This window comes from Watersipora subatra, chromosome 9 (genome assembly GCF_963576615.1).
Source record: "Watersipora subatra chromosome 9, tzWatSuba1.1, whole genome shotgun sequence".
In the NCBI taxonomy this organism is placed as follows: domain Eukaryota; kingdom Metazoa; phylum Bryozoa; class Gymnolaemata; order Cheilostomatida; family Watersiporidae; genus Watersipora; species Watersipora subatra.
In genome coordinates, this window is record NC_088716.1 from 49,108,119 (window position 1) to 49,129,189 (window position 21,071).

The window sequence follows — 21,071 nt, forward strand, 5'->3', positions numbered from 1 at the left end:
AGAGGTAGCATAAAGTAAACCATAAGCTTTCAGTTGATAAACAGTTTTTCAGTTTTTAGTAGGTATATATCATTTTAGATTTTATTGCATTTCATCATCAAATGCCTGTTGAAGATATTATGCTGTTTGTTAGGATTACATTACAAGAAATACTAGAAACATGGAACTGTTATACTAGCTGAAGTGGTAGTATACGCCTCTCATCGCAGATTACTGCTCACTTGAATAATAAAATCTGCTGCCGGTTGTGTCAGTTTATTTGTTTGTAAACACTGATCAAAGCACCACTAGATTTTTAGAAGGATAATCACCTTTTAAGAGTTGTCCTCTATGTTTACAAAAAAAAGATTCCAAGTGAGTACAATATGCTACTGGTGGTAAAGCATATGGACACGCTCCCATAAATGCTGTATTGTATTATTCAGTATGCTGTAGCATACTGCAGCTATCTTACAGTCTTTGTGAGGGATGGCAGCTATGATATCAGGTACTTTTCTTTTAGAAACTTCTACTGAATAATATCTGATGTCAAAGAATATATTGAACTTGGCTATTAACATTTTTTGTTCGTTTATGCAACCTATGATTAAAAGAGTAGTAGGATGCACCTGTATGAATCTTAGATGGTTTTGAAAAAGGTAAGTTTAATGCTTTCAAATCGTCATGTATATTATTAACTGTGACAACAATCTCTTCCAACAGTGATTTTCCTTGTGGCAGCATTTTTCCTCTTGCATGATATCAACTCCAGCCCCGCACCATACATTTATAAAGGCAACCCGTACAAGTTGGGGCAGCTCGGTAACAGAAGTTTCATCTTAAACCAAACTACTGGAGCACTTTTGCATACTACTGGCAAGTAGAAAATTGTCAGATACTAGCTTATGTGTAGTTAATGTAGATTTTTGTGATTAAGAGAAAATCGAATTTCTGTTGTGTGGATGAACCTTATCAAGCCACTTTCCTTGGTCCTTAGATATTGTCTTTTTGTGTGCTTTGGAAGAAATGATAATGTTGAAGAGCATACCTAAAGTTGTGTATTAAAATTGTACCAGTATATTTAATATTCAAACAAAATACAGTATAAGTAAAAGATGATCACACAAAATACTTTGGATGCCTCATCAGAATAGCTATATGCCTTCATAACTTTGCCACTAAAATTTAGTAGCCCACTTGTTTCTTGCATTTCATGATAGGAGCAACCTTTTTGGAATTGAAAAGCTTACATGACTATCAGAGTATACTTAAGTATAGCTTTTCAAATAAAACCTCAATAAAAAAATTCAACCATAGGATCAACCAGCCATTCCATCATTGTTCTTTTAGTTGAGGTGCTCTGAGGTAAGAGATTCAAAGAACAAGTTCTGTCTCAAAATATACAGCACATGCAGAATCTATTTTGCATTTGCGAAATGTATATATATATGTGATATATATATATAGTGATATATAAATCACTTTATATATCACATACACGTATGTATCACCTATATATATATGTGATATATAGTGATATATAAATCACTTTATATATCACATACATGTATGTATCACCTATATATATATATATATATATATATATATATATATATATATATATATATCACTAGATACATCATTATATATATTGATCACTGTATACCCTATATATAGTGATATATATAGTTATATATATATATGTGATATATTTATATTGCTATATATATTCCTACATGTATATTGGCCATATAGTGATATATGGTCATATATTGATTATATACATCACTATTGACTGTCAACCATGAGGTTGATGGTTCGAATCCTGCTTAATGCCAATCTGACAAAAAGCTCTCAGCAAGCTTTCAACTGTAAATTGCTGGATCTTTCAGATCTAGACCATAACTTGGAGGCCCCGTGTACCACATTGACAACGTGGGCACGTTAAAGATCTACCTCTGTCTTTTGCACATTGAGCAAGTGAAATGGCTACCTGGCTCTGTCAGACTGGACATGTTGTAAAGGCATCCCTTCAGATTAATCTGACAGTTCCGGAAGTGGTAGATACTGAGAACTGGGTCACCTCTTCTCTACCATACCGCTCGATCCAAGCATGCATCGCTAAGATGCAATTCATTGTCAACTCTCGACAGACAACCATATTATTATATTATATTGATATATATATATAGTGACTAGCTGTACCACCCGGCGTTGCCCTGGTAATAAAAAAGTCTTTGGACAGAAAATTGATTTGTATTTAACATGTAACAACATTTCCCATTCTAAATTTCAAACTACATATCATGAGAGAAGTGTTTTGTGTAGTTGAAATAAATTAAGAGAGAAATAAAAACAACTGGAAGGGTTTTAAAACTTTGTCAAACAGCTGTACCTTTCAAGCTATTTGCCTGTGAAAAATCGTCAATGGAAAATTATTGATCCAATGGAAAATTCCACTAAGCTAGTTAATAAGGCTAGGCTTCTAATGACGGACTCCATGACGTTACGTCAGCATTGTTGTCTAGCTCCGCTGTTCTAATTATAGCTATAGCTGGAATGACAGACGAACTTTGAGAAATATATATATAGATATACATGTATATATCACTATATATCACTAATATATATAGTGATGTATAACGTGATATACATATCTTGCAAAATGTATATATATGTGATATATATATAGGGATGTTTAGTGAATATATATATATATGTTTAGTGAATTATATATATATATATATATATACCTTGCAAAATATATTTTGCAAGCAAATAAAACAGTAGTCAACTTACAAAGTAAATCAAGATTTGTCTTATTCTGCTCCAAGATGGTATTCCTTCGGATTAAAAACTAATAAAAAAATTAAAATAGAACGCTTTTAAAATTATGCTTTAGAGTTATGCTACCTAATATGGACAGTATGATAAAAGAGCTTTTTCTTTTAATACACACAATTTACTTTACTATTTTCTTTCATGGTCTAATTGCTTTAAATGACCTTGACCAGTGTAGATAAAGGTAATATCTATCTAGCCTGTATAGCTGTGTACTGGAAAGATGTGGGAAAAATGCAAGGAGTTGTCTTCCTACTTTGTGCCATAAAGGACTTTGTATTTTGCTTACAGTCATATATCCTGATACTGCCGGTCAATACCCTATGCTGTACTTTCTACCTAGCACACCAGGAGGACCAGTATCTGTCGAGTGGTATAGTGACACTCTGCAGAGAGTTGTCTCCCATGGATTCATTGTTGTCGCTGTTGATCAGGTCCTCTCTCTCAACACCTTATCATCCTTTACTGAACAATTACAAAATATTTCATCTAAAAACATTCAACACTTAAATTGGGTGGGTACACAGGCTAATACAACTTTTAACCCTTTTGCTAAATTTGACAATTAACTCTAAATGTCTTTAAAAGATTTTATTATGTCGATAAAATGTATAACTTTTCAGAAATCTCCTAATTACCTACTTCAACTTTTCTTAACTCTGCCATTTGTCACCAAATTAAGTTTAAATAGAGCTTCCCAATAAAGCAATTTAATCATGTGGTGGCAACTATTAAGGTAGCCGATTTGAAAATTGCCTTTAATTGCCCATTTAAAGAGATATCCGCAGTTTTATAAACAATATAATCATGTAATGATGATTTATCTCTTTCCATATGATTTTCAAAGTGAATAATACTGGAACTAAAACACACAGTCCATCTAGTCTTATAATAAACTCATTTCATGTCCTTCCACACACACGGGCCTTCATGAAATAAATGTTTCTAATTATCACAAACGCAAAACAGTTTCTTTTTAAGTGAATAAACAGAAAAATATTAACAAAAATCTACAAGATTTGTATGTAATAATAATATCATGAATTGCCTATTTGCGGTATCGCATCGTCTGGTGATTTTGAAAGTCATGAAGCTCTAATTTTACACATGTATAAAAAGTTATAGCATCCTTTGGCTTTCCTGGGCTACGTAAACCTTTTCAGACTAACCTGAAAACAAGCATTCTCTCTGGAGTCAGACCTTGCACTGGCACTGACTAATGCTCTGATGTTAATCGACTTCTTCTGTTCTATATAATCAACATCGCACAGTTACTGTGGCGCTAACAAATTCATTTAACAATTCCCTAATCTAAATACATAAATATTCAGTCTGCCTGTCGTCGTCGTTCGTTCGTATGTCCAATTAATATCTATTGGATAAAATACGCATGCTTGCACGTTTGCAGTCCACTGCCTCACTAGCGCTCATGTTGTATAGTAATCATATGCACAGGTATTCAAAAGGTTTAGTGATAGTGCACTTGGCTCTACAAGCTTACATCCAAATATACGGGTTCAATTCTTGTCAGGTGCTATCTTTTTCCTAAAGCTCTTAGCTTGCTTCAGACAGACGCCGCTATTATTATAGTAAAGATTTTTTAAAGAAACTTTAAATTTAAATAATTTTTTTAAACTTTTTTAAATAAGCTTAAACTAGTAACTGAAGTTACTCATTGAGTAAAGAAGCTCAAACAATGACAACTACATTACCTGACATCGTTTATAAATTGTTTTATATGATCATATCTTGATCTTATATTTAGCATAACAAGTAAGAAATGCTTTTCAATGTTCTGTTTTAGTTATGTCTCGCGCTTTTGAATATTTAAACGATGCATTGGCCGGACACACACAAAAACACACAAATACCTTCATTTAAAAGTTAGAATGGTAAATTTTGTATACTTATGTTGATTAAAAATAGGCTTTTTATGTAAAAACCTTTTTATTACCCGTGCAATGCTGGGCATCCATTTAATGTGACTATATAGCTGGTCAAGGCATGTTTCACGTATAAACCTTAGAAGCAGCGTTCTGATGGTGGTTTGATTCATAGCTGTGTAAGTTGTACAGGTCAAAGGTCCTTCTGGTCATACAGATATTCACAATTGTTTGTGACACTGAGCTGCAAAATTGATTTGAGGCACATTATTATTAGGCAAATTATTGCCAATAAAGTACTATATATATATATATATTATAATATATCATGCTATCATGTCTCCTGCTCATTACTTGTTCTGCGCTTTTGTGCAGATAAAACAAAACCTCCAAAAATATTTGGATGGAGCTATTAAAGTATTGTTAGATCGGGTTGCTCTTGGGTGTCACTCAGCTGGCTGTGATACAACATTACAAATGCTACAAGACAACTCCTCAACTGCCAATGTGAGTAAACGACTCCTAACTAACGACAAAGCCACTGTTAGTTGCTCGGTTGCTTTTCCTGATTGGCCAAATACTATGCTGAATAACACCATGACTACGATGAGTCCATGATATTGTCTTGTTTTGATATCAAACATCATTTTTCTGGAAACTTCTACAAATCTATAACAGTACTACTTATGCTTATCCTTATACTACCAGAGCACCATTTTCCTTGAGCCGTACAGTATGAGCATACTTGACAAGAATCTAGGAATTAAGGTTCCTGCTTACATGTATGGCACTCAACTGCCTGAAGAGACGTCTCGCTGTTCCTTTCCTGGTCGTGACTATAGAGCGTTCTATGAGAAGTGGGCGTGTCCTAAATGGATGACTGAAGTTGCGGTAAGTAGTCATACCTCTAGTACATTTAATAAAATAGAAACACAATCATGGTACACCTGGGCTCATAACAGATGTTTAGATAGTATTTTATACGTTTAATATAACTAATGCATAGCCCTTGAAGAACAATTTATACTTTTACATATTGCTGTGACTCCAATGCTATTGTTTACTGGAATGCTGGCAGTCTCATGCATTGCGAGAGATAGTCATGTGTAATAACTATGCGCACACTTATTATTTATTATTCTTAAATGTGGAAACATGATTGAGAGGTACAGAGGTAGCATGCTTAGCTTTGGATCCTTGTAGTCGAGTTTGAGTCCCATTCGAGGCAATATTTTTTCTAACGCTCAAACCCTGGCTTCAGACGAATGAACATGGCTCTTATTATAGTAAAGATTGCAGAAAAAGGGCTCTATATGGTTGCAATTGTTGTCTATAAATGTTGTTTTGAAATTAACTCTCATCTTTTATGTTGTTTGAAGGTTTTATTGGGATGCATGTGCACTCTAGTACTTGTGGGAAATAAAGTTTGAATACCTCAAATTTATTCTTGTTCATTTAATCTATATTCATCAGATACCACTTCAACGCTAACTATACAGTAATATAAAAAGGAAGAGCAGTGAAAAACATTGCTAAAAGATACAGCTATTTGACACGCCTTGTAAACAAAATCTCTATTATTAAACAGTTTTAAAACTCACTGCTCACGATGAGAATAAATTTACACGCACAAGAAAATATTCCTATGAATGTAAGTAGTTTATATTAGGAACTTCTCCGACCATGAGCTGATCATAGATAATGTCATTTAATCTTGTTTGTTGTAGATATTTGGGAACTGTGCTATTTTAGACCACTTCTGGTGGGAAGGTAAGCATGGCCACACATACAGCTAGTCAGCGCGATTATATCTTGTTGAGTAGATACTGCCATTTGCACTAGTGCATTGACATGCTGCTGTCCTTTTTAGGAGAGCAGAATACCTCTGGCACTATCCTAGGCGTCATTTATTGCACAGGTTCTATGCCATTTTATTTTTGTATGACCTATTTAAGTTTATTTGTTAAAATTTGTGCCTTGCAGTGTTAGATGCTGCCAAATGCTGCTCACGTAGATTTGGCAACAATGTTATCACAAACATGTTTCTATTGCCATGTCTCTAAGTATCTTTGTTTGGTAGGCAGCATCCATAAACAACTTGCTATCATAACTGTGATAAGAACAATCTTCCAACTGCCATGTAAAAGCAGAACAATAGACACATCCTTGGGACGGTTGATCCCGAACTTGGGTTTATCACAATCAGATAATGCAGCCCAACTTGTGGTGTGTATTCCGAGCAAAACTGTCCTTGTAGGTATAAATTAATTTTTTCAGTATGTCACAATTATGATCACTTCTGCAAAACAGTTGGAAACTGGAGTCTTGTCTACCCAAAATATCATGAATATGTCTCAGGAGCCATTTCCTCATTTCTCATCGGAACTCTACAAGAATACAAACCAGCTCTTCACTACATAGAGAACACAACTCTCATTCCTTTGCAAATGTTGAGTCTTGACTCTAAGGCCTCATGTTAGTTGTAATTTATTGATTAATAAAGGTTTAAGCCAGATTTTCTGCAGTTATCCACATCCCTTCGGCAGTTATTGACATCCTTTCTGCAGTTATCGGCATCCCTTCTGCATTTATCCAAATCCCTTCTGCAGTTATCCACATCGCTTCTGCAGTTATCCAAACCACTTTTGCAGTTAAGCTCACTACTTACACAGTTATTCACATCATTTCTGCAGTTACCACATCACTTCTGCAGTTAACCACATCACTTCTTGAGTTATCCACATCACTTCTGCAGTTACCACATCACTTCTGCAGTTAACCACATCACTTCTTGAGTTATCCACATCACTTCTGCAGTTAACAATGTCATTTCTGCAGTTTTCTGCATTTAACTGAAAAGCTTATTGTTTTATATTTGATTTGAACCACATGCATGAGCATGACTTTGTTAAAATGTAATTTTAGTATAAGTTTGTATTCTTAAAAGTATAGAGTAATATATTAGATGTTTAAAAGTTTTATTTTATCTTCACATAATCAAGATGTAAGGTATTTATTATAAGATAACTGATTGCCACCAGCCCGCTTCAAGTTTAATGGTGGCCCGGAAGTTTAAAGGAGTCACGCTATAGTTGTATCCTGTAAGTCCTCGATTTTTAAATCTGGCATATTGGTAGTTGCTCTAGTACTCCCAGATAACTGATCAGTTTAACTTGAGGTCAACAGTTTTTTATTACACTGAGAACAGAGTTGATTTTGTTCTACTGCAACAATAAATGAATCTGACAAGCTTTTTAGGTAACTTTCTGACGTTACCGTCCTTCAATGATAGTCGCACCTCTCCACATTAAGAACCGTCACGACTGTTTTTTCTGATGAATAGACATACCCTTTTCAAGCAAGTGATCAGGTACACATAGCTTTGTATATTGCCAATGGTAAGGTTGACACCCGAGATCGTTTCCCTACTTTGCCTGTAAATAGAGGAAATTCAAATTTCCAATAGTTCGTAACTAAATAGAAAAGAATAGTCGTGAGGCACGATCACAGAACCAATCAGTTAGTAGGAAGTACTAACAAGATGGCTAGCTGTTTTTAAATAAAAGTTTGTGTGTCTAGACCAACTCATTGTTGGCTTTGTGAAGTTGCATGAAAATCAAAAACTACGTGTTTAGCTAGAATGCAAAGATGCCTTACTAAATTTATATTTTGAAGTTCCAACGTTCGGCTCTGATGAAACACTTCTTAAAACTACAATGGAGAACATTTTCTCTTCTGTAGCAATGGCCGCCATCATTGCATTTGCTATCTGCCCTTTCTAAGTGCATCAGCTGTTTTCATAACCAAGTATCAACATATTTGCACCTTATGACATTACCATCTTTGTTGATACATAATGAAACCACAAATGGAGTGGCAAAGGCTGTTTTTAATTTCATTTTTTGAGACTCTGAACAGTGATTTAAAGGGCTGCAATAGCCATTTTGGGCATAGCAAATGAAACTTTGAAATTAATCAAGACGATTGATGCCTACATACTGCTTCCTCAGTACTTCATTGGACACTTTATCTTCTCTTGATGAGAAGGCGAACATGTTAAGCTGAAGCTATCTGCTTAGGTATAGATTGCGGCTCTATTAACTATATTCAATCTTACTTATTCACATCACAGCTTGTGTATAGTAGACTCTCTTCCTCTCTCTTCCTCTCTCTCTCTCTCTCATTCTTTCTCTCTCTTCCTCTCTCGTTCTCTCTTTTCTTCTCTCTCCCCCTTTTCTTCTCTCTCTCCCCCTTTTCTTTTCTCTCTCTCCTCTCAGAAATCGCTCTCTCTTTCTCTCTCTCTCTCCCCTTCTCTCCAACCTCTCTCCCTCTCTCTCTCCCCCTCTCTCCAACCTCTCTCTCCCCCCTCTCTTCCCCTCTCTCCTCCCTCTCTCCCCCCTCTTTTCTCCCCCTCTCTCCCTCCCCTCTCTCTCTCTCTCCTCTTCTCTCCCCTCTATCCTAAGAGAATGGATATCAGGTGGAAAAGCATGGGAATAACCCATGCTCTTAGTTACTTATATATGCTAAATATATGCTTCGTTATCATGACTCACAAAACTAAATCCAAAATTCTGTTAGACATTTGGTGTAAGCAAAAACTCAAAAGTTTTTTCTGATTAAACATAAAGTATGCAATAGCTAATAAGACATGGTAGAGGGACCCACCATTACGCAATTTATTAACCCCCCTGAAAGGATAATAGGACACCTGAATATGGGAGGCCTGATTCTTGACTCTTGTTCAAAGAATGCTCATCATAGTTTTATGATGAGCACCTGATAGTATGCTTTAACATATGCACACACTGGTGTTTAGGTTTGGACAAGTGGAGTACATTAGGCTATATGTACCAGGGTTTTCTGTACTCTGTACTCTGTTTTCTGTAAGGGTTATATGTATAAGGGTATATGTGTGTTTTGCTTAAAGAAATAGCCAGGGCTGTGGTTAAACTCTTTTTTATATGACCTTCAGCGGGTGGTGACTGGTTTATCATTTTCACAATATTTTTCATTTTTTCATATTTTCATTTTGCAAATATTTACTGAGAGCTAAAGGGACTACTAAATTCATTTCATTTATTATTTCTGAGAGAGAATGACTCTCTTTCTGAAGGACTCTAAAAGATTCTGTTATGAAGCTGCTCGGTGAGAGAGTGGATAAAACAAACAGATCAATAATGAGATTTAAAGCCCAAATAAATGATGTCAGAGTATATATTTTTATTTTAGCGAGAACCATAGCTTAGAGGTCCTTGCTTTTAGTACTAAGTTCATATTACTTTATTCCACGACCAAACGAGCAAAGCGAATGTTTGAGAGTTTTATGATAAATGCATGTGCACACAACTCACGAAAATTATTCATCAACAACGTCGCAAACCCTTGTATCGAAATCTCATCAACAAATTTAACCATTTTGTGTAGAGTCGTTTAAGTATAATAACGATACAAAACACATAAAAAAATGTTTAAATATTGTTACTAAGTCTTTGAAAATTGTCGACATATTCCTAAACCTTACCCATCTGATCGGATTATACACAAATACACAGATTAATTTGGCCAAAAATTGTTATTAAAACTTGCCAAGCCTTGCTTTTATCAAAATTAAGACTGGCAAACGAACCGCCAAGTGACAGAGAATAGAACCATTAAGTCGTGCGCATTTCACGAAAGAATAACGTGCACATTTCACCAGTCTATAGCATTGGCGAATTCCCAAAAGTTTCTGTAATTAACGTAGAAGTACTGAAATCGTTTCTTTTTTGCCAATTTCAAAGTAACTGACATTTTGGAAACTTTTGAGTACTTTGGTATTCTAACTGATGTCCAAAGCAGTGAAAGTAAAGGAAATGACGATGATATTTTTTTCTAACGATTCTTATGAGATTATTACAATATTTAATTATAAGTTTGGATGACTATTGAAGTGTTATAGTCACACTAACAACGTCAATGATGGGCAATATGTTACTGTTATTATTTTTTCTAAATAGTTTTGTTAAATAGATTTTCTAAAAATCTATATAAATATCACAACTTCTTGACATTGTTAGCTATGACGTTTTGAAATGTAAACGAAATTGTGCATTAGTTTTCTATTATTACTGTATTACTATATTAATAATATTGGTTATTCTAATAATATCAGTGCATTTTACTTCTAATATTGCATTTCTCCTATTGCAGGGGGAGAGATATAAACATATAATCTTTTCCTTTCATTATTGCTGTTTGTCATGACCAAACACTTTTTTAAATAGATTTTCTAAAAACCTATATAAATATCACAACTTCTTGATATTGTTAGCCATGACGTTTTGAAGTGTAAACAAACTTGTGCATTGGTTTTCTATTATTACTATATTAATAATATTGGTTATTCTAATAATATCAGTGCATTTTACTTTTAATATTGGCCAATATTGCATTTCTCCTATTGCAGGGGGAGAGATATAAACATATAATCTTTTCCTTTCATTATTGCTGTTTGTTGTATATAATAACACCCACACCCAGTACATTACAGCTTCCATTGCAGTTATCCTATTGCACTGCAGTGCCATTTGACTGCTAATATTGCATTTCTCAACCATCAGTACCCTTTCTTTTTTCCAATATCACTTTGGTCGTGGGCTGTATGACATGGAATTTCCAGTTGTATTATATTAATTTATAATTTGTTTAAATGTTCAAGTTTTTTCTATAGGACTCGTATACACATGTAACCAAGGCAAACATAGCCTTACCAAAAAACAACAAAAAAAGATTAACATAGAGCCAGCATTAGATAAACATAGAGGCAGCATTAGATAAACATAGAGGCAGCATTAAATAAACATATAGAGGCAGCAATAGATTGCATAGAGGCAACATTACATAAACAAAGAGGCAGCATTAAGTAAACCATAAGCTGTCAGTTGATAAAAAGTTTTTCAGTTTTTAGTATGTCATTTTAGAATCTATTGCATTTCGTTATCAAATACCTGTTGAAGATATTATGCTGTTTGACCAGATTACATTACAAGAAACAGTATAAATATGAAACTCTTATACTAGATGAAGTGGTAGTATAAGCCTCTCTTTGCAGATTACTGCTCACTTGAATAATAAAATCTACTGCCAGTTGTGTCAGTCTATTTGTTTGTAAACACTGATCAGAACATCACTAGATTTTCAGCAGGATAGTCCCATTTTAAGAGTTGTCCTCTATGTTTACAAAAAAGAATTCCAAGTGATTAGAATATGCTACTAGTGGTGAAGCATATGGACACGCTCCCATAAATGCTTTAGTGGATTATCAGTATGCTGAAGCATGCTGCAACTATCTACAGTTTTTGTGAGGGATGGCAGCCATGATATCAGGTACTTTTCCTTTAGAAATTTCTACTGAATAGTATTTGATGTCCAAGAATATATTAAAATTGGCTATTAACACTTTTTGTTCGCTTATGCAACCTATGATTAAAAGAGCAGTATGGTGTACATGTATGAATCTTAGATGATTTTGAAGAAAGTAAATTCAAATAGAAAAACAATTTGTTTAATTCATTATATCTTGAGAAACAAAGTTTAGCAGTTTTATACTGTGTGCTTGTCTACAGGCCATCATTAATTGTGTACTATTTGTTGGTGCAGGCAGCACAAAGAAAAACATAATTACTGGTCTTGTTCTCTGTAACAAAAACATGATAAGAGTTGTTCTTTCAAGGAGCTTATAGTATATAGTAATAACATTGTTAGGCTATGAAATACAAGCTGCATGTATTTTAGAGCTTGCGTATTTTTAAAATAAGGTAATACTTTTGGTAAGTGAATAGTAAAACCTTTGTTTCAATCTATTCATTACTAACATTATGACCGAGAAGAAAACTTCTTATTGCGTAGAAACTTGCATAAGTACCTAAGCATACAACTAATAATTAAAGGTTGACTTGCAAGTTGCAACAAAATTCACATTACAGTTACATGTATTTGGTATCAAAAGATTCACTATGTCTTACTCTGTTGTGTTGTAGGTGCTAAATATGTGGAAATGTGATTACAAGCTCTTAAAAGCTCAAAAGCTAAAAGCCCCTGTAGATTGGAATCTGTTTATTTCTCTGATGTAGCCATGACAGTTTGGTTATTGTCTTGTCACGTGATGTTCTCACGTGCATTGAAAGGCCAATAAAAAGCTCAACATAAAACTTATCGTAGCACTAGTTTATGACAAACACTTCGGGTTTTACCAAAGACCCCGTATCAAATATAGATGCTCGCTACTTTACAGTTTTGTTTCGGCTTAAACTAATCGTCAAGTCGTAATCTGATCATGTGACCCAATACTTTGAAAATAATTTTTGCAGCACTTTTCGATTATCACAGGTGACCAACAGGCTCGTCATGATTATCAGACAATGATATGTACTCCTTCAAGGTAAGGTTAAAAAATTAAATGAATTTGTACTGTAAGTTATAAGATATCAGTGCTAAAAGTGACAGCATTACAATAACAATAAAACAGACGCGTAAGAACAATAGACATGGTTTTATTGAATGCGTGAAGTATATTTGTGAAAATATTTCGACGAATAAGGTTGCATGAAAGTGTAAACAGAAACCATTTTTCACAATAACGTCATATTTGAGCCGTTTTGGAAAGAGAATCCAAACTACGATGGTCTCGTGTGGCTGCGATTAACTGTTTGTTTTTGAGCTTTTAAGAGCTTGTAATCACATTCCCACATATTTGGCACCTATAACACAACAGAGTAAGACATGGTGAATCTTTTGATATCAAATAACTGTAATGTGTATTTTGTTGCAAGTCAACTTTTAAGTTTTGTAACATGACTATAATTATAGACTTGTTAATGTAACAGGCTGCTCTGCCTGTGTACTGTACAATGCCATGTGAGCATATTTAGCGCTACACTGTAATGCTTTCAAATCATCAAGTAGATTATTATCTGTGACTACAATCTCTTCCAACAGTGATTTTCCTTGTGGCAGCCTTTTTCCTCCTGCATGATATCAACTCCAGCCCTGCGCCATACATTTATAAAGACAACCCTTACAGACTCGGGCACCTCGGTAACAAGAGTGTGGTCTTAAACCAGACCACTGGAGCACTTTTGCATACTACTGGCAAGTAGACACATTGTCAAATACAAGCCACAATCATTTTTTGCAATCAAGAGAAAATCGAATTTTTTTGTGTTGATGAACCTTATCAAGCAACCTTCCTTGGTGAGCTTTTTCAACTTAACTTAATATTGTCTTTTTATGTGCTTTGAAAAGAATGATAATGTTGAAAAGCATACCTAAAGTTGTGTATTAAAATTTTACCCGTATATTTAATATACAAACAAAATATAAGTAAATGATGATTTAAAATCACACAATATACTTTGGATGCATCATCAGAATAGCTATATGCCTTCATAACTTTGCCACTAAAATTTAGTAGCCCACTTGTTTTTTGCATTTCATGATAGGAGCAATCTTTTTGGAATTGAAATGCTTACATGACTAACAAAGTATACTTACGAATAGCTTGTCAAATAAAATTTCATTAAAAAAATTCAGCGAAATGATCAACCAGTCATTCTATTATTGTTCCTTCAGTTAAGATGTTCTGCGACTAGAGATTCAAAGAACAAGTTCTGTCTCAAAATGTACAGCACTTGCAAAATATATTTGCAAGTACAAAATATATATACCTGATATATATAGTGATACTACCTGTGCTACCGGCGTTGCCTGGGTAATAAAAATCAGCTTTTAAAGAATGAGACATAAAGAGAGTTGCGTGCTCACTTGTTATTAGCCTGGTGCATTGCCAATGGAAGATTTGATTATGCTTAATAATGAGAGCTAACAGCTTTTCTTGACGTTATGCTGTGACCCTGTATCGTACGCAAAGCCATTGGGTATTTGCTCCCATATAGAGACATATATCAGCAAGCAAAAAAATTGATTTCAGTGGCCTAAATAGTACAGTGCCTGGTTTGTGATTGGGAGGGTCCGAGACCAAATCTTTTTTGATGCCAATTCTTCATTTCAGGATTGTCCCACGACCACACGAGCGGAGCGGAAGTGTGGGAGTTTTATGATAAATGCATGCGCACACAACTTACGAAAATTATTAATCAAAAATGAGACGAACCCTCGTCAAGAAATTTCATCAAAAAATTTAAGCATCGGAATGTAAAGTCGTTAAAGTATAATAACGATACAAAGCACATTTAAACCTATTTAAATATGTTACCAAGTCTTTTTAAACCTTCGATAATATCTTAAAACTTACCCATCTGATCGGATTATACACAAATAGACAGATTAATTTCAACGAAAATCGCCACAAAACACTTGAAAAGCTTGGTTTAATAAAAGTTAAGACCGGAAATTAAAACGCCGAGGGACAGATAACAGAACGATGAAGTATGACGATGTCTTGCGCATTTCACGAAAAGATAACGTGCACTTTTCACCAGTCTATAGCATTGTCGAATTGCCGAAGGTTTTGGCCATTAACATAGGAGTACAGAAATCGTTTCATTTTTGCTGATTTCAATTTTTTCATTTTCATTTGCCAACACATTTAAATACTTTCACATTCTAACTGATGTCCAACGCAGTATAAGTAAAGGCAAGCAAATGACGATGATATTTTTTATCGTTTCTTATGAGGTTATTACAATAATTAACTATAAGTTTGGATGACTACAGAACAATGACTACGTAGTACAGACTTTCTAAAAATCTAACGCAGTGTAAGTAAAAGCATGACGATGATATTTTTTCTAACGGTTCAAATGAGATTATTGCAATTATTAATTATAAGTTTGGATGACTACAGGACAATGACTACGTAGTACAGATTTTCTAAAAATCTATATAAATATCACAACTTCGTGATATTGTTAGCTATGCCGTTTGGAAATGTAAACAAAATTGTGCATTGGTTTTTTATTATTACTATATAAATAATATTGGTTATTCTAATAATATCAATGCATTTTACTTCTAATATTGGCCAATATTGCATTTCTGTTTTTGCAGGAGGAGAGATATAAACATATAATCTTTTCCTTTCATTATTACTATTTGTTGTATATAATAACATCCAGTACATTACAGCTACCATTGCAGTTATCCTATTTGACTGCTAATATTGCATTTCTCAACCATCAGTACCCTTTCTTTTTTCCAATATCACTTTGGTCGTGGGCTGTATGACAGTGGAATTTCTAGTAAGATCTATACCCGGAATGCATACAGACAAACATACTTTGAGAAATATATATATCTGGTATAGATATATATCTTGCGAAATATATTTGGCAAGCAAATAAAACAGTTAAGTTGCAAAATAAAGATTTGTTTTATCCTGCTTTAAGCTGGTATCACTTTGTATCAAAAACGAATAAAGAAAAACTACAAGGCGTTCAATATTACGCTTTAAAGTTATGATAACTGATACAGACAGTTACGATCAGTGTCTAAATGCCTTTAATGCTGAAGAGCTAAATTTGTTTTCAAATACTTGCTGTTTAAAATACTCAGATCGTATCTCCAATCTGCCTGACCATCCATTACATTCCTACTTTCTCAAATAATTCACTACACCTTATACCAGACACCAACATCTTGCCAATTTACATCGTAGAACAGCGTTATGATAGAAGAGCTTTTTCTTTTAATACACATAATTTACTTTACTATTTTCTTTCATGGTCTGAATTGCTTTAAATAGCATTGACCAGTGTAAATAAAGGTAATATCTATCTAGCCTGTATAGCTGCTTATTGGAAAGATGTTGGAAGAATGCAAGGAGTTGTCTTCCTACTTTGTGCTACAGTCATACTACTTTGTGCTTATAGTAATATATCCTGAGACAGCCGGTCAATATCCTATACTGTACTTTCTACCTGGTGGACCAGAAGGAGTAATACCTGCAGAGTGGTATAGTGACACTCTGCAGAGAGTTGTCGCCCATGGATTCATTGTTGCCGCTGTTGATCAGTTCTTCCCCCTCATCACCCTTTCATCCTTCCCTGAACAATTACAGACGATTTCATCTAAAAACATTCAACACTTAAATTGGGTAAATGCAAAAGCTAACACAACTTTTAACCCGTTTGCTAAATTTGACAATTGACTCTAAATGTTTTTCGTCTTTGATTTTTTTTATCATGTCGGAGTTTTATCTATCTAACTTGTCATTATCTCTCCTGGTTAAGGCATGTTTCACCTATAAACCTTAGAAGCAGCATGCTGATGGTGGTTTGATCTATAGCTGTGTAAGTTGTAGTGGTCAAAGGTCAATCTGGTCATACAGATTTTATTCACAATTGTTTGTGACACTGAGCTGCAAAAAATTGATTTGAGTTACATTATGATATATCATGTCAAATTACACATTGATGGATTACGATATATCATATTTTTATATTAGATTAGCTTGCATTACGTCTATATTATTTCACCTTCTAGTTAGATTTTGTTGTTATCACTAGAATCTGTATTTTGTGGCTATCTAAGATAATCTGTGACAGAAGGTTTCTTGTTCATTACCTGCTCTGTGTTTCTGTGTAGATAAAACAAAACCTTCAAAAACATTTGGATGGAGCTGTTGTAGTTTTGCCAGATCGGGTTGCTCTTGGATGTCACTCAGCTGGCTGTGAGATAACATTGCAAATGCTACAAGACAAACCCTCAACTGCCAATGTGAGTAAACAACTCCTAACTAATGAGAAAGCGACCATTAGTTGCTCAGTTGCTCTTCCTGATTGGTCAAATACTATGCTGAATAACACCATGACTACAATGAATCCATGATATTGTCATTCTTTGATATGAAACATCATTTTTCTGGTAACTTCTACAAATCTATAATAGTACTACTTTTGCTTATTCCTATACTACCAGAGCACCATTTTCCTTGAGCCATTCAGCATGAGCATACTTGGCAAAAATCCAGGAATTAAGGTTCCCGCTTACATGTATGGCACCCAACTGTCTGAGGAGTTGTCTCCCTGTTCCTTGCCTGGTCTTGACTATAGAGCGTTCTATGAGAAGTGGGCGTGTCCTAAATGGATAACTGAAGTTGCAGTAAGTAGTCATACCTCTAGTACATTTAATCAAATAGAAACACAATCATGTTGCACCTGGGCTTATAACAGATGTTTAGATAGTATTTTATAGTTTTAATATAACTAATGCATAGCCCTTGAAGAACAATTTATAATTTTACATATTGTTGTAACAGCAATATTATTGTTAACTAGAATGCTGGCAGTCTCATGCACTGTGAGAGAAAGTCATATGCAATAACTATGTGCATACTTATTATTCTTAAATGTGGAAAGATGATTGAGAGGTACAGAGGTAGCATGCTTAGCTTCGGACCCATGTACATAAGTTTGAGTTCTATTAGAAGGCAATGTTTTTTCCTAGCGCTTTAACCGTGGCTTCAGACAAATGAACACGGCTCTTATTATAGTAAAGATTGCAGAAAAAAAGCTCTATATGGTTGTAGTTGTCGTCTATAAATGTTTTGTTTTGAAATTAACTCTCATATTTTATGCTGTTTGAAGGTTTCATTGCGACGCATGCGCAGTCTGGTATTTGTGAAAAATAAAGTTTTTTATGTATATAAAAATAAAAGTCTCATTCTTTTAATCAGGATTTATCTGATACCATTTTAAAGCTAACTATGCATTGACATAGAAAATAAGTGCAATGAAAGACATTAGTAAAAGATACAGCTATTTGACACGCCTTGCTAACAAGGTCTCTATTAGTAATTAAACAGTTTTAAAACTTACTGCTCACAATAAGAATAAATTTACTAATAAAAATTCCTACGAATGTAAGCAGTTATTTTTCAAGAGCTTCTCTTACCATGAGCAGATCATAGGTAATTTCATTTCAATTTGTTTGTTGTAGAGCTTTGGGCACTGTGATATTCTAGACCACCTCTGGTGGGAAAGTAAGTATGGTCACACATACAGCTAGTTAGTGTTATTATAACTTATTAGTAGAGCTGCACAACGATTATAAAAATTAATCGCGATTAATAACTGGTCTGAACTAGTTAATCTTCGATTAATCTTAGAATTAATCTAGCAAAAATCTGCATATTCAAAAACAAATAACAGGCTACCACTGCATATAAATTAATTATATTTGAAACAATTGTTAGCAGGAGTACATGTTATGTACAATGTACATAAGTTACAATGTAATAATTATTAAGAGTATGAAAAAGTCGATGAAAGTCTATAATTAAGTCAGCCAAGAGTTGAGGCAGCATTGTTTATTCACATTATCCAAATAAAGAGATGCCCTCTTCCTACATACAATATTGCCAGCTTTAGAGAATAGCCACTCGCAGGGGACAGTAGTAGTAGTTATTGTCTGCGACAGCTGGTGATGATTTCTGCGCGGTAAGATGAGAATTAGTTAAATTATATTTTAATGATGTGCTGTGGTGATAGGCAAATTCTTTTTGGCATATATTGCACTTTGCGTTTTTGTTTACGCTTCCAATAACGTACGGAAATGCGCTACCTAGAACGGAAGACATTTTTCTGCTTTCATGTTCCAATAAAGTGTCAATCTTATATTACTAATATTCTGAAGCCGATATATGATTGTTATTTTTTGAAAGATAAACATAGATGTATAATTTATCTAAAAAAGTTTTTGAAAATAAACAAAAAATAAACTGAAAGATATTAAATAATACTGAAAATGCTTTGTTGCTATTACCTAGAAACATGTTCGAACAGCTAAAAACATGGCCGCTAACGGCTAGATCGGCGCGGTGCTTATGCGTCGCATTGTATAAACAAGTTTTATGTTAGCGACTCAATTTGTGTTTTCATAGTTGAGTGCAAAATAATTGTGGTTGTATATAATTGGTAAGAAAGTGTTGCTTGTCATAATATTTGTTAGTAAATTAAATGGTAGTAACCTGCTACGTAGTATAACGTATGGTACTAAACAGTACAAAGGAAAGGAACCACATCAAGATCATCACCTCGGTTGCATTTTAATTGAAGATTAATTGGCTCAACTCAGTTAATCGTTTATTTGTATAAGTCGCGTTAATCGTTTCATTAACGCGATCATCACGCAGCTCTACTTATTAGGTAGGCACTGCCAGTTGCACTAATGCGGGGACATGCTGCTGTAATTTTTAGGGAAGAAGAATGCCTCCTGCACTATACTAAATACTTTAAATGCATTTGTTAGTATTTGTGCCTTACAGTGTTAGATGCTGCCAAATGCTGTTCACGTAGATTTGGCAACAATGTTATCACAAACATGTTTCTATTGCTTTTTCTCGGAGTATCTTTGTTAGGTAGGCAGCCCCCATAAACAAATTTCCATAATAACTGTAATGTGAACAAGCTTCTAACTGCCATGTCAAAGCAGAACAATAGACAGGTTCTTGGGACGGTTGATCCCGAACTTGGGTTTATCATAACCAGATAGTTGCCAACTTGTGCTTTGTGTTCTGAGCAAAACGTCCTTGTTGATGTAAATTAACTTTTCAGCATGTCACTATGGTCACTTCTGCAAAACAGTTGGAAACTGGAGTCTTGTCTACCCAAAATATCATGAATATGTCTCAGGAGCCATTTCCTCATTTCTCATCGGAACTCTGCAAGAATACAAACCGGCTCTTCACTACATAGAGAACACAACTCTCATTCCTTTGCAAATGTTGAGTCTTGACTCTAAAGCCTCATGTTAGTTGCAATCGATTGAATAATAAATGTTCAAGCCTGATTTTCTGCAGTTTGCCACTTCCCTTCTGCAATTATATACATCACTTATGCAGTTATCCACATCCATTCTACAGCTATCCACATCCTTTTTGCAGTTATCTACATCACTTCTGCAGTTAACCGCCTTACTTCTGCAGTTACCACATCACTTCTGCAGTTAACCACATCACTACTGCAGTTAAATGAATAGCTTGTTCTTTTAAACTTGATTTGAACCACATACATGAGCATGACTTTTTTAAAATATAACTTTGCTATAAGTTTGTATTCTTTAAAGTATAGAATAACATAGTAGGTGTTTAAAGGTATAATGTTCTTTTCACACAATATAGATGTAAGATATTTATTGTAAGATAACTGATGGCTACCAGCGGGCTAGGAGTTTAATGGCAGCCCTGAGAGTTAAAGGAGTCAAGATGTCGTTTTCTCTTCTAAGTCCTTGATTTTTAAATGTAGCATATTGGTAGTTGCTCTAGTACTCTCAGATAATTGATTAGTTTAACTTGAGGTCAACTGTCCTTTATTACACAGAGAGCAGAGTTGATTTTGTTCTTCTGCAACAATAAATGAACCTGACAAGCTT

At 34.4% G+C, this 21,071-nt stretch overlaps 1 protein-coding gene across 1 annotated transcript; it reads left to right on the forward strand.

Moving 5' to 3' along the window:
- The first annotated feature begins 468 nt into the window (after nt 1–468).
- On the forward strand, nt 469–20,710 carry LOC137405166 (uncharacterized). Its single transcript, XM_068091393.1, has 6 exons — nt 469–487; nt 3,112–3,254; nt 5,079–5,210; nt 17,619–17,801; nt 18,639–18,681; nt 20,255–20,710. The coding sequence occupies exons 1-6, from the start codon at nt 469–471 to the stop codon at nt 20,452–20,454; spliced, it is 720 nt and encodes a 239-aa protein (XP_067947494.1). The 3' UTR covers nt 20,455–20,710.
- Nucleotides 20,711–21,071: the final 361 nt, after the last annotated feature.